At 42.0% G+C, this 12,466-nt stretch overlaps 3 protein-coding genes across 4 annotated transcripts in view; 2 read left to right on the forward strand and 1 right to left on the reverse strand.

The window, feature by feature from the left end:
• Positions 1-782: 782 nt before the first annotated feature.
• Positions 783-2,280, forward strand: LOC134031424 (lymphocyte antigen 6D-like). The gene is made up of 4 exons (XM_062475044.1): positions 783-805; positions 984-1,036; positions 1,371-1,508; positions 1,872-2,280. Exons 2-4 carry the CDS (start codon positions 988-990, stop codon positions 1,967-1,969), a joined length of 285 nt encoding a protein of 94 aa, XP_062331028.1. The 5' UTR covers positions 783-805; positions 984-987; the 3' UTR covers positions 1,970-2,280.
• A 2,019-nt stretch (positions 2,281-4,299) lies between these two features.
• gall (galanin-like) lies at positions 4,300-8,203 on the forward strand. 2 transcript variants are annotated; one of them, XM_062475707.1, is made up of 5 exons: positions 4,300-4,420; positions 6,498-6,546; positions 6,906-6,992; positions 7,603-7,653; positions 7,767-8,203. In XM_062475707.1, the coding sequence occupies exons 1-5, from the start codon at positions 4,322-4,324 to the stop codon at positions 8,027-8,029; spliced, it is 549 nt and encodes a 182-aa protein (XP_062331691.1). In that variant the 5' UTR covers positions 4,300-4,321; the 3' UTR covers positions 8,030-8,203. The 2 variants fall into 2 exon arrangements, with proteins under 2 accessions (XP_062331691.1, XP_062331692.1); XM_062475708.1 differs by lacking the exon at positions 7,603-7,653.
• A 1,805-nt stretch (positions 8,204-10,008) lies between these two features.
• ablim1b (actin binding LIM protein 1b) overlaps positions 10,009-12,466 on the reverse strand; it is a 34,711-nt gene continuing 32,253 nt past the window's right edge. Inside the window, exons 22-25 of the mRNA XM_062475423.1 lie at positions 12,272-12,390; positions 11,918-11,992; positions 11,223-11,303; positions 10,009-10,848 (exon numbers count right to left, since the gene is read on the reverse strand). Of these exons, the coding sequence (XP_062331407.1) occupies positions 10,735-10,848; positions 11,223-11,303; positions 11,918-11,992; positions 12,272-12,390 (389 nt within the window). The 3' untranslated portion in view covers positions 10,009-10,734. The remainder of the gene's footprint in view (positions 10,849-11,222; positions 11,304-11,917; positions 11,993-12,271; positions 12,391-12,466) is intronic.

Here is a 12,466-nt window from a genome sequence, read left to right on the forward strand (position 1 = left end):
AGATGTTGATTGTTTATGAGCATATTTATCCAACATTCCCCCACTAAGGATCTGTTGACTGGGACGGTATTATCAGTACCTCCCTCCAGGCGGGTCTGCCACTTCCTGAACAGCTGGAGGGAAGCTTCAGTTTCTCTGTATTGTCCTCGGACAATAGCAGACCTCAAAACTGCAGTACACAAACTATCAGATTACTGACTTTTCAGCTAGTTTAAGGTACTCCTATATCTGTGTTATTCTGGGAAATTACAGAATATATTAACTTCCTGCACTGGTTTCTTAAAAGTTTTCAATACTGGGAATATTGCTGGGTGTTTCATGACTGAAATCAGAAATCTCCTACTTGATTAATTTAATGCATCTTAAATTCAAATCTCATTGTTAAATATAGCTCCACAAGCGCGGTGGTTGGTTCAATTTTTCAGGACAAATTTAATTGAGGGAAGAAAGCTTGTACAAGTCAATGCAGATATAAACCATTGTTACAGAGTCTATAATTGATGTCTGTGTCGAGTAGGCAGGTAACATAAGCTAGTATGATGCTAGAGAACTTTGAGGTGTATGTCAAACAATTATGAACAAATAATTCCACTATTGAAGGCCTCTTACTCTGACCCACCTTAAGAAGCTCACCTGGGACATGGCATGTTCTCGTCTCTCCTGCCTGGGGCACAGTGGACAGGTGATACGTGTGAGATAACTGGTGAGGTTGAGAGAGAGGTGGGGTGGGGGAGATGTGATTTCACTATAAATGTCAGTTTTCCTTTTGTCCCTGTTACTTGTTGGATGACAAGGTGACACCAAGGTAGGAACTCCTGATCTTAGTGTTCTTGTATTTGTGTTTCTCATTAGTTAATCTCTTAGGAGTAGATCAGACATAATGTTTATATTTTAAGTACGTTTCTTGTCTTGTGTGTTCTTGTGTGACACCAATTGGTCTTTTCGAAAATAAATGGTAGGAATGTTTCTGTGATTTTTTTCAGAGCAATGAATTCTTTCACACTAACCCTGACTGTGCTCATAGCAACATTCTCTGGTAAGATGATCATGTTGAATTTATGTACACATTCTTAACAGGTTTTTTTTTTTACACAGGCTAGATAGCCACGACTGTGTCTCTGTGTCTAAAGAAACGTAGTTGATATCTCATTAAACCAAAGTACACACTACAAGGCTTAGTCTGTTCGGAGTCCAGATTCATCCAATATATTCCTTGTATTAACATATTACAGATGCATTACTTACCTCAATGGAATAATATTGTAGTTCTGTTTTGTGGTCTGTGATGTTACCATAGGGATGATCTTTAAAGAAGCAGGGTCCATGTATGGTCGTTAGGGAACTGGATTTATCACAGATTTGTGCTCCAGCTGCGCAGGCGCTGAGATGTCACACCTGCACCAGCATCCACCCGGACCAGCCGTCCTGTGCCAAGTCAGAGGTGACGGAGGAGGAATGTGGAGGGATTTTCACTTACTGCGCCAAAATTAAGATGCACGCGCCAGCTTGTGAGCTACCGCCTCTTTCCTAAACCGTTTAATAACATATATGAATCAATCAAGGTATTAATCGATAAATGAATCAAAGAATATGCTAAATGCATAAAATTGCTATATTAAAACTATGTATTTTCACCAGTATTTTATTTGTTGTAACACGTAACGTGGATTGAAACTGTTACACTAGACTTGATAAATGACTTTCGTTTCCCTGCTCCTCCATGCCTCTCCCTGCTCCTCCATGCCTCTCCCTGCTCCTCCATGCCTCTCCCTGCTCCTCCATGCCTCTCCCTGCTCCTCCATGCCTCTCCCTGCTCCTCCATGCCTCTCCCTGCTCCTGAGTGATAATGGGTTGATTTTCTTTATTTCCAGACGGTGAGGTTTTAAAATGTGCAACGGAGCGCGAGTGTAACAGCGCCATCCCGCCCCAGGTGGAGCGAAGCTGCTGCACCACGGATCTGTGTAACTAGCCAGGCGCCGCCTCCACCGCCTGCTGCCCGCCTGGGCTGCTGTTATCTTTGAACACGATCACATGTAGTTGTTTGGAAAGGATTTGTACTTGACTTGGCATTCCTCAGTGAACTGAAATTAGAATCAGATTAATGCTTTGCTACTGAACTTAATTAAAATAAAAAATACATACATTTTGTTACTAAAAATGAATTAAAATCAACATATATCATATTACTGCATTGTTGGGACTGGCGATTATGAATGTTCTGGGAAAAAAATCGACATTATTGTCAGTCAAGACCGTTTCAATAAAAGCAGTTCAGAAACATTTTCAGTTCGGAGTTGGACCTTTGCAACTTTCTCGGAAGCACAGAACATTCTGAACAAACTTGTATTCAAAACGTTCTTTTCAGACACAGCTGTTACCAGATGTGATGGAATCAGATAGTTTTGTATTGCAACATTCTCTATCACTGCCAGCTCAAACACAACCCATGTGAACCCAAACTTGGTTTAATACCATCTAGTCTATAATCTGATCTCTCTAAACATATGAAACCATTACCGTTCCTCCTCTAATGTATCTAATGGCTCAGATATAATTACGGGATCATTTCACCCACCTCCTCTCAGCCATTTGTACCTGACCACCATGACCAATTCATCTGGGAGGGAGGAGGGGGGGGAGAGGGACAGGGGGGGCCGGGGGGAGAGGGACAGGGGGGGCCGGGGGGAGAGGGACAGGGGGGGCCGGGGGGAGAGGGACAGGGGGGGCCGGGGGGAGAGGGACAGGGGGGGCCGCATAAATGCTAAATTTGCTGCATAAATATGAGAAGGCTGCTTGGACAGAAGGTCCTACCTGCGCTGAGGGGTCACAGGCCCTGGGAAAGCATCCTACAGCAGCCGCGAGACGCATGCAACTCTGATGAACAGGACCGTCATATAGCCTACAATAAGAGAGCGCTCTCAAAAAGAAAAAATAATAAAGACCTCTACTGAAGATCAGCTCTTACCACACGCTTGTTATGTAGTTGAAGTTTGTTTATTTATTTTTTGAATCTCTCTTTGTGTAACCAAGATAGAATTGTCACAATGAAGCTAGACTTGTTAGTATGGTTACTAACATAGTTTACTGTAGCTATGTAACTAGTAAGGTTACATAGCTAGTTTACTGTAGCTAGTTAGTAAGGTTACATAGCTAGTTTACTAGTAAGTAAGGTTACAAAAAAGTAAGGTTATGTAGCCATAGCCTGTGGAGATAGTTATTTTGGTAGTGTAGCTGGTTTGTAGGTTAGGTAGCTAGTTAGTATGGTTATGTAGCTAGATAGTATGGTAAGATTACCATAGTAGATGCATCTACTATGTGTATACATGTAAGATTACGGCTGTTAAAGGTAATTGACAACAATAATCATCATCAACAGTAATCATTAATGACCCCCATCACAACCTCCCCTCAGATAATTATCCTGTTGCATTCCCGCTGCAGCTGACCTGGCTCCGAGCTTCCCTCCACACCGCTGTAATTACAGCATTAATCACCAGGAATTATCTTTCATGATGCTAAACAGCCGTCTGGGGGAGGGAACCCAACACGGCGTCCAGCGACGCGAGCGGAGGAGACTGCACGCCTGAACTACAGACGTATTTAACAAACCTGCTGCCTCGCAATTGAAGAAATCCTGTGGCTTGTTTTGCACTGATCATAGCGGGAAAACAACAGCAATAAGGTATGGGATTAAGATTTCACACTTATTTACATAGCTGAGGAACTGTATGTGATTTGTCAGTTAACAGTTTACTTATAGGGATTTATGTAATTGGCCAAATATTTCAGATAAACAGCATATCAAATTTCAACTATGTTTAATATTTCAACTATGTACTATGGAGTCAGGTGGCTGAGCGGTTAGAGAATCGGGCTAGTAATCAGAAGGTCGCTGGTTCGATTCCCGGCCAGTCAAATGACGTTGTGTCCTTAGGCAAGGCACTTCACCCTACTTGCCTCGGGGGAATGTCCCTGTACTTACTGTAGAACGTGTCTGCTAAATGTAAATGTACAATTATGTTCAAACCTATAGGACTATGTCTATGCTATTTTTTTTTACTGTACTTTCTGTCTGAGGACTGCACTTTGCATTGAATGCAAAAAAGATTAACGAACTGAAACTTTAAGTAGGCATATAGTGAAGTGTCTATTATCACAAAGGCACAATGAACAAGCACTGAAGCCAATCTGACTGGCCAACCAATCAGACTCAACGAAGTGTTACACAACCAGATCTTGATCCAGATCCAAAATCTAAAACGGATCTTGTATTTCTCACTTCATGGAAACGGCGGATATTTTGTTTATAATACACAAACACATGTTTCTCCATTTGCAGATGCAAAGCAGTTATGCTGTTGTCTGTATCTCTATCTTACTGTCTGGGCAACTGGCAGCGTGTCGAGGGATAACCCACATGGTGAGAATGTTGACGGTCAAATCCGAAACTGTGCACACATTTTTTTTGTTTTTTCACTTGACATCAGAACTGGGAAACAGCCTAACTAGAGCATAAAAAAATAAAATAAGTACTTGATTGATTATTATATATATTTTCTACAAGCTTAAAATCTTGTGCATCACTGGTCCCAAAAAGTAAAAGCTGTTAAAGATCCTGTAAAGCAAATTCCATGACTTGCTTCTCAGTACATTATATACATATGAAATGAGTTCCTGAAAGCATGTGCAAAGCGCGAAAACTTTGTTGCACTGAAATGTGGAGTAGACCGTAGAACAATTTCTCTTCCGTTTTCAGATCAGTTTTTAATGGGCGGAGCCAAAAAATGACCGATCTACGTCACTTTGACTGATCTACGTCAGATCACTGAATGGCTCCTCCTGCTGTACTGTTGTTGTAGCCTACATAAGCTAGCTAGCTAGCTTCAGGATGTCTCCCTCCACCCGCAACTGCATCTTCCCTGGATGCAAGAACTTCAGCTGAGGAAAAGAAAAATAGGTGGATTGATTTTGTGAAGAGCCACGCTGATGGAAAGCTTCGGATAAACTCCAACAGCCGCCTCTGCAGTGACCATTTCACGGCGGATATTAACATGGACCAGAGACAGACGGGGTTCAGGGACACACGGCTTCTCTTGCAGCGCTGAGCCGTACCGAGCATCGCCCTCCCGGCCGTTCCTCTTCCGGTCTCACCTGGACCATCCACCGCCGCCAGCAGTTCACTCAGTTCTGTGTGCTTGTTATAATTATACTAGATAACTTTTCCAGAGGTATCTCTGCAATGAGTTAGTGCAAACCGCTAACTTGATATTAGGCTACTCGATGTAGAATGATAGCCTGGCTCTGCCCTCCTACGTACTTCCGCTCAATTTTGATTTTGCTTCTGTACTGCGTCTGGGCTTGAGGTAGGCCTACGTAAGTCTGATGTCTCCGGTTAACTTTCTACCTGTCCAGCGAACAGAGGGAGTGGCTGAGAACGATGACGTTGATGTTGTGCGCTAGTTTGTGTTGTAGTTCCTTAATGGCGGCGGAGAAAGATGCGAGCGAAGCCATTCGGTCCGTTGTGGCAACGCTGCCGAATATCCAGAAGTTAAAGCCGGAGCAAGAACAATCTTTGATCCCCACGGGGTTCGTTTGATTTTCCAGCTAGCTCCGTTAGTCGTGAAGGAGTTGGCTAAAGCGAACGCTAGCGATTGGTTATGGCAGATCCAGAGTGGCTCTGGGCAGATCCAATAGTTTTAAACTTCAACAGAGTACCCGCCTTCAAGGAAGTTAACTCTTGTCAATGGAGCAAGCCCAGACTCTCTGTACAAATGAAATGTATGAGAGTCTGGTTAGGACCAGGCTAGTAGAATGATGGTATTTTGGTGAAATGGTAGCTAATGTGCTAGAAGTAGTTGGAGAGCTCACTGTCTGCCGTCTCTGGTGTCCATTTTTACTCCTGTGTTACAGCTCAGGGGAACAAGCTTCATTTATATGCATCTGTATGTTTCACTCATTGAACAAATAAATTCTAATTATATACTGTTTTGTTCAGCTTGACATAGCGTCCATTATCTGGGTTGTAGGTAGGGTTAGTAACCCTAACCCTACTTGAGAGAGGCGGTGCCTTCCAGCGAGGGGGCAGAGCTTCAGCTCCTTCAGGTGACACGCCCCCCAAATCTCAAGCAGAGAAGACTGCTGATTTTCTCACAATTTCAAAGACTAATTTAACATACTTGTCAGTGTTTTTTTTCATTCGAATTTGGATGGGTAGTTAATAACAAATTCTTCTGTGGTGTGGTCAACTTAAAACTCGTTTTCAATTCCACTTTACGGGATCTTTAAGAACTGTCCTGGTATCAACATGCCGACACAATACTGTCACAACTATTCCCTTCTGATCCTGGATTTACCGCTGCACTTTCAACATGAACTGTTTTTATTTGGCTCGGGATAAAGTGTCTGCTAAATGAATTAAATGTAGGATGTGAGTGTTGTACACATAGACATATGTCTATGGTTGTACAGCCCAGTGAGGTGTGATGTTCCGTCCCCAGGAGAAGAGAGGCTGGACCCTTAACAGCGCTGGATATCTGCTGGGACCTTGTGAGCTCAACATCATCAACTAAACACTCTACACACATTCATTTGGGCTCAGTCATAGTCAAGACATTTTGTTTACTTTTGTAAAATATTGGCAGTGTATACCTTTTCATTTGATTGTATATATTGTATGTAGGCCTATATTATATGTATTTAGGCTAAACGATTTATAGAGAGATAGGCCTATGATTACATTTTTAGTTGAATTAAATTCACTTTATTAATCCTGGAGGACATTTCGATATGTACATTAAATAAATAACTTGGACTTATGTAGGCTACTATATAATTATGTAAAAATGACAATGATTCAAACAATAAATATACAGTTTTAATATTTCACGCTTAACGCTCGTCCGCAGACACACACAGAACGCTGACTGTGCGACATGGAGCGTTGCTGGGGAAACGCGAAGACAGGGTGACTCGTCACCGCAGCAACGACCTGGGTGAGTCTCTGGGTCGCGCTGGTCATTGGAGGCTCTACATCTTTTCGACTGGGGGGGCCAAGCAGGGGCCAATTGTTCTGTTAGAGGGGCTAGATACATGAAACAGTATTGTTGTCATCAGAGATGGGAAATAGATAAGTACAAATACTTCAATATTGTAAGCTACTTAAGTAGATTTTACTTCACCATAAATTTTTCAGACATTTTACTTTCACTTTTTTTTACACAAATCTAGGCTACGTAGGCTACTTTCTACTTTTTACATTTTCAAGCCAGGCTTGTTATTTTAGTTTTAATCTGTATTTGGTGGCATGATCAATATTATTTCTTGTCATTGCGTGCCTTTTTTTTTTTACATTTCCTGGCTACCACGCACAACAAACTAAATATATTCTATGAAACTACTATGGAGCAAGGCAAAAGGTTTGCATCATTGATGAGTACTTGACTCTACTGTACTGCTTTAATCTACTCTCAATTCACAAATACTGATCATGGTTCAAATCTGATCCACATTAACTGGATACCATAATAGTGTTAAACTGGACGAAACAAACATGTCGTGGATTTATGTATCTTTCATCCTGTTGATGGAGTTGTCCTGTTTCAGGCTCCTACTTTATGCATTTACTCAACGTGATCACCTACCTGCGTTTAAAAGGTACACTTCTTCCAGTTTACATAGCTGGAGTAGTGTTTTATTTGATTTATACAATTATTTATATTTCTTGTTTTATTTCTGGATGTAAAGCTATCATGTTTACTTGTTCCTAGAGATGGGAGCACTGCAGGATCGGCATGGTCACCTTGAGATGGGAGCACTGCAGGATCGGCATGGTCACCTTGAGATGGGAGCGTTGCAGGATCGGCATGGTCACCTTGAGATGGGAGCGTTGCAGGATCGGCATGGTCACCTTGAGATGGGAGCGTTGCAGGATCGGCATGGTCACCTTGAGATGGGAGCGTTGCAGGATTGGCATGGTCACCTTGAGATGGGAGCGTTGCAGGATCGGCATGGTCATTTACAACCTAAATAAACATGATGACCAGCCCAGAACTTGTGTATGTAATCCAGAAACTGTAAGATCCAGAGAGTAGTCTGCAAACATGTTTCTCAAATGTAGGTTTATTCAAAGTGATATGCAGACATAGATGTACTGTATTGCATGTTGGACCGAAACTGCAGAAGGTGTAGATTAAAAAAGTACCAGATGAGGGGGGGAGGGGGGGGTTCTGTCCATCTTACAAATCAACAAGACAAGACAGACAGATCAGTCACAGTAGACTTGTTTCCAATCCTTTTGATTTGTAAAACCCTTAATTCCACTTCTGAATGATATAATTCAATTTTGAAATAAATAAAACTATAGATATTCAGTTGTGGAGTGGAGATAAGGGTGCTCTTTTAATAAAATAAAAATAACATATTAGGCTACATGACATGTCCAACAGAACCGATTTAAATATCTCAAATTTAAACTAAATGGTTAACACTATACAAAGTAGAATTTTAACAATTAGATTTAAATTGTTACATTTATTGAAATCAGATGGAATTTATCAGTGGAACATTCTGTGGAAATCTGTTGTATAATAGTACAGTAATATAATCTTTAAACACCCCGCAGCAAGAACATGGCATCAGGGGGTGTCAAGTTCGGGTTGAACATTGCAAACTGGACTTAAAAATCCAAATCTAAAACTGTTATTAGTATTCTGGTATTATATCACCCAACAGCACAACCCTAACACACATCGTTATTGGCTCCTAACAACTAAAGTACTGAGCGGCCTGAACATTTTGATGAGGCAACTTGCATAGCTCAAATATAATTGCGCCCCCAACACATCCGTTCATTTAATTTGCGTTTATCACACGTTTAACACCACGGAGTAAATCAGTTCGCTTTCACGGCTAAATGTATTTGAGCAAAGACAAAGTGACCATCAGCGTATGTATCTACGCAGGCTCGGCTCCAGGGGGGGGGGGGGGGGGGGGCAATGCCCGCCCAAATGGAATGCTGTGCCCCCTCAAAAAATTATTGTGTTAAAGTATAAGTGTGTCATAATTCTGTCTGAGTTGATATGATGACGTTTTAAAATAATAAAGAAAATAATTAATTGTTATATAATGCTTTATTACAATACCCTTCTTATTAGCCTGCTTGGTTTAAAACTTAAGTGAAGTTTGCAATTATGCGCAAAATGCGAATTCAACAACACACAAGTTTGTGTGCCAAAAGAGAAAAGTTGTCCAGACTCAATTATTCCCACATCTCCTCTTCAATATATTCCTTTAATACTGGCATTGGCTATAAATTAAATATCAAGATGGCTACATTTTCCTGCAGAATATGTAGGTCTGCTCTTATTTTGACTCTCATACATGCTTTGTAAATGTGTGTCCCCCTTGTGAAAACAAATGCCCACCAATTTGATTTGTTCTGGAGCCTCTGACCGTACGTATACACAATGTTATTTGGACAGCAGAAACTGTATGTGTCCAAGACAAATGTCTTCCAGCACAAAAAGTCTATTTGAGCTTAACAGTGACGGGATGTACAGCCTCGCTACCTAGAGGCGCCTGAACGGCTCCAGTAGGTTACAACACACGCGTTTCTGACTGGGTTGATGCTGAATACACACGGCTCGAACAGGAACTCTAAACACACAAGCAGGAACACTGGGTTAGTGCTTCTGCAACTCACGACGTCTCAGTTGAGGCGTAGGGCAGAATATGCTATGACTTTCAATTGACATCTTAAAACGATTATCACATCATTTTGAGATATCTCAAACAGGACAGAGCTCTTATATGGATTGTGACACAGTCTAGCTACTCAGACATACTGCATCATGTGCTTTAAAGGGATATTTCGCTACATTTACAATACTGATTAGTTTGTATTCTAACCTGACTGTATTCAGTTTCTCCAGACAGCTGGTAGCATTGGGGTCCTATTGGTTTGCCACAGATCCAACACTGGGAAATCCTTGTGTTGTTTTCCTTTATACGCTGCAGGTATTGTTTTCTGCAGGTGTTGTTTTCTGCAGGTGTTGTTTTCTGCAGGTGTTGTTTTCTGCAGGTGTTGTTTTCTGCAGGTGTTGTTTTCTGCAGGTGTTGTTTTCTGCAGGTGTTGTTTTCTGCAGGTGTTGTTTTCTGTGTTTAGTGAACTTGTGCTTCTCCTGAGGCAGCTGGAGTCAAAGTTCTGGGGAACTGACCTGTGACATCATCTGTGACATCATCTGTTTCCTACAAAACTGTAAGTGTACTGACATGTACAGGAAATTGCTAATTTAATAGATTTGAGTAGAAACATCTCAGGTTAGTAAATATATTATTATAGTTTGGAAAAGGAGGAATCAATGAAAAAGACTGGATGACGACCAGTCAGGTTGTCAGGGGCGATGACAAACAGGACAGGCGATATATATATTTTTTAAATTTGTGGAATACTTCTTTTTAGGTGAAAGATAAATATACAAAGGGGTGATTACTTATTCTGAGAAATACATACACATTTCTAAATTTCTCATCATTCTACTCTCTGTCATTATGAGGTTAAACACAACTAAAATCTAGCATCAGGTGTCAGGGGGGAAATTATGACTCCTTTGTTGAGGCAAAAAGAGGAAACTCCTTCATAGTTTGTAACTCTCAAAAGCAAACAAACCAGAAACAGATCTACATGTATGTACATAAAAGGAGTGATTGATAAATTAAAACATGCAGGGACCGTGTCTAAAACAGTCTGGCTTTCTTCTTCATGTCGTTGCGCTTCCATAGAGGAAGTCTGTCGAACTCCTGAATCTCCATCCCAAAGATCTCGAAGAACAACTCAGGAGCTAGGTGGCGCTGATGGCCGGTACCGGGAGGGTAGGAGACCGGGACACGACCGGGAGGAGCACCGGAGAGCAGAGAGCATGTCAGTTTTTTAATGCTGTTTAAAAAGCAGCAAGCATTAATCTCCAGAGTAACTTACAGTGACTGCTTTACTGCTTCAGTCAACTCTTTGCTATCCTGTTTACATATTCATCCGCAGGTTCTTAGAAACTGTTGTTGGATGAACTTCAAATAAAACATGTCAAATAACAAACTAGAATAGGTGAAACTGCAAAAGAAACTATGTTGCTATATGTCACACACACACAAACACACACATAACTAACCCCCCCCCCCCACACACACACACACACACACACACACACACACACACTCACAAGGTTTACCTCAAGTCTGGTCCTGTCGATATCCCTGGGGAGTCTCACACGCCCTCTGTTGGTGATAGTGAGCATTTCGTATGGGTACACCTTTACAGGGAGGGATGGAGCAGTTACAGGAGGGGCTATGCAGGACCACGGGAAACATGCTACCCACAGGGGCATGTACACACACACACACACTAACGTGAAGAGGAGTGTACGGTGTGTGTGTGTGTGCAGACACAGACGATAGGTGAAGGAGAGGAACATGCAGCATGAGGGGCAAGCCCAACACTAAATCGTGCTGTTGGATCAAAGCCACTGACGTCACACCATCCGTTTGTCACTGGGTGAGTCTGGAATACAGACCCAGATGGACAGGACAGGTTTCAGTGATAAAGCTTGACCTTTCACATCACAGCTTTAGATGAAAGGTCATCAGTGCAGCTCATGCAGTACAGACTGGGGGTTAACAGCACAGTCTACGGCTGGGAAGGTCTTACACTACTCTGCATCGTGTGTGTGTGTGTGTCTGTGAGAACTAGCAGGTTCCTATTCGACCGAAGCAGGGGCAAAACCCTTAGCAGAAATACTTATATATATTTCTTAAATAAATGAATTAAATTAATTATTCATAAATGAAGGAAAATTACCTTAAAAAGCACAGTGGCAGAGGTGGAAGCAGTGTAAACCAAAGGTGACAATATATAAATAATACTTGCTTTTAGATCCAACATATTAGGCATGGACACTCCTCTGTCCATCCGTGCTAGTGGACCCGGACCATCACGGATGAGCTACAGGGAAAATCAAAATTCATGACAAGCTAAAAAAATGAAGTCCTGTTCAATCCAGTCAGGTGACATCCTGAGATATTATTAGTCAACGGCAAGAAACAACCCTAACAGAAAAGCTTGGTTTGTGTCAATGTAGTTTAGATGTCCTCGCGTATGAAGTAGAAATGAACTTCACAAATTCATTATGTGTTGCTTCTTGCCGATCATAGAAATATTTCGCCGTTTCAGTCATGGCCGCTGGTTGGATTGAACAGGGGTTCAACTTGACCGGATGGCTACAGTGCTACTAGTTTTAGTGAAGGCTTGGAGCTGAGAGTCAGAGGTGTGGAGGGGGCTCCACCCAGCACACCCTGAGACAGACAGGAGCCAGGCGGGGCAGGGCGAAGGGGCGATAACACCTTAGGACGGGGGGCACACAGGTACAGGCAGCCTCAGGTGCATACAGGGGCAGGTACAGGCAGCAGCCGAACGTGT

The sequence above is a fragment of the Osmerus eperlanus genome, chromosome 12, assembly GCF_963692335.1.
Source record: "Osmerus eperlanus chromosome 12, fOsmEpe2.1, whole genome shotgun sequence".
NCBI lineage: Eukaryota > Metazoa > Chordata > Actinopteri > Osmeriformes > Osmeridae > Osmerus > Osmerus eperlanus.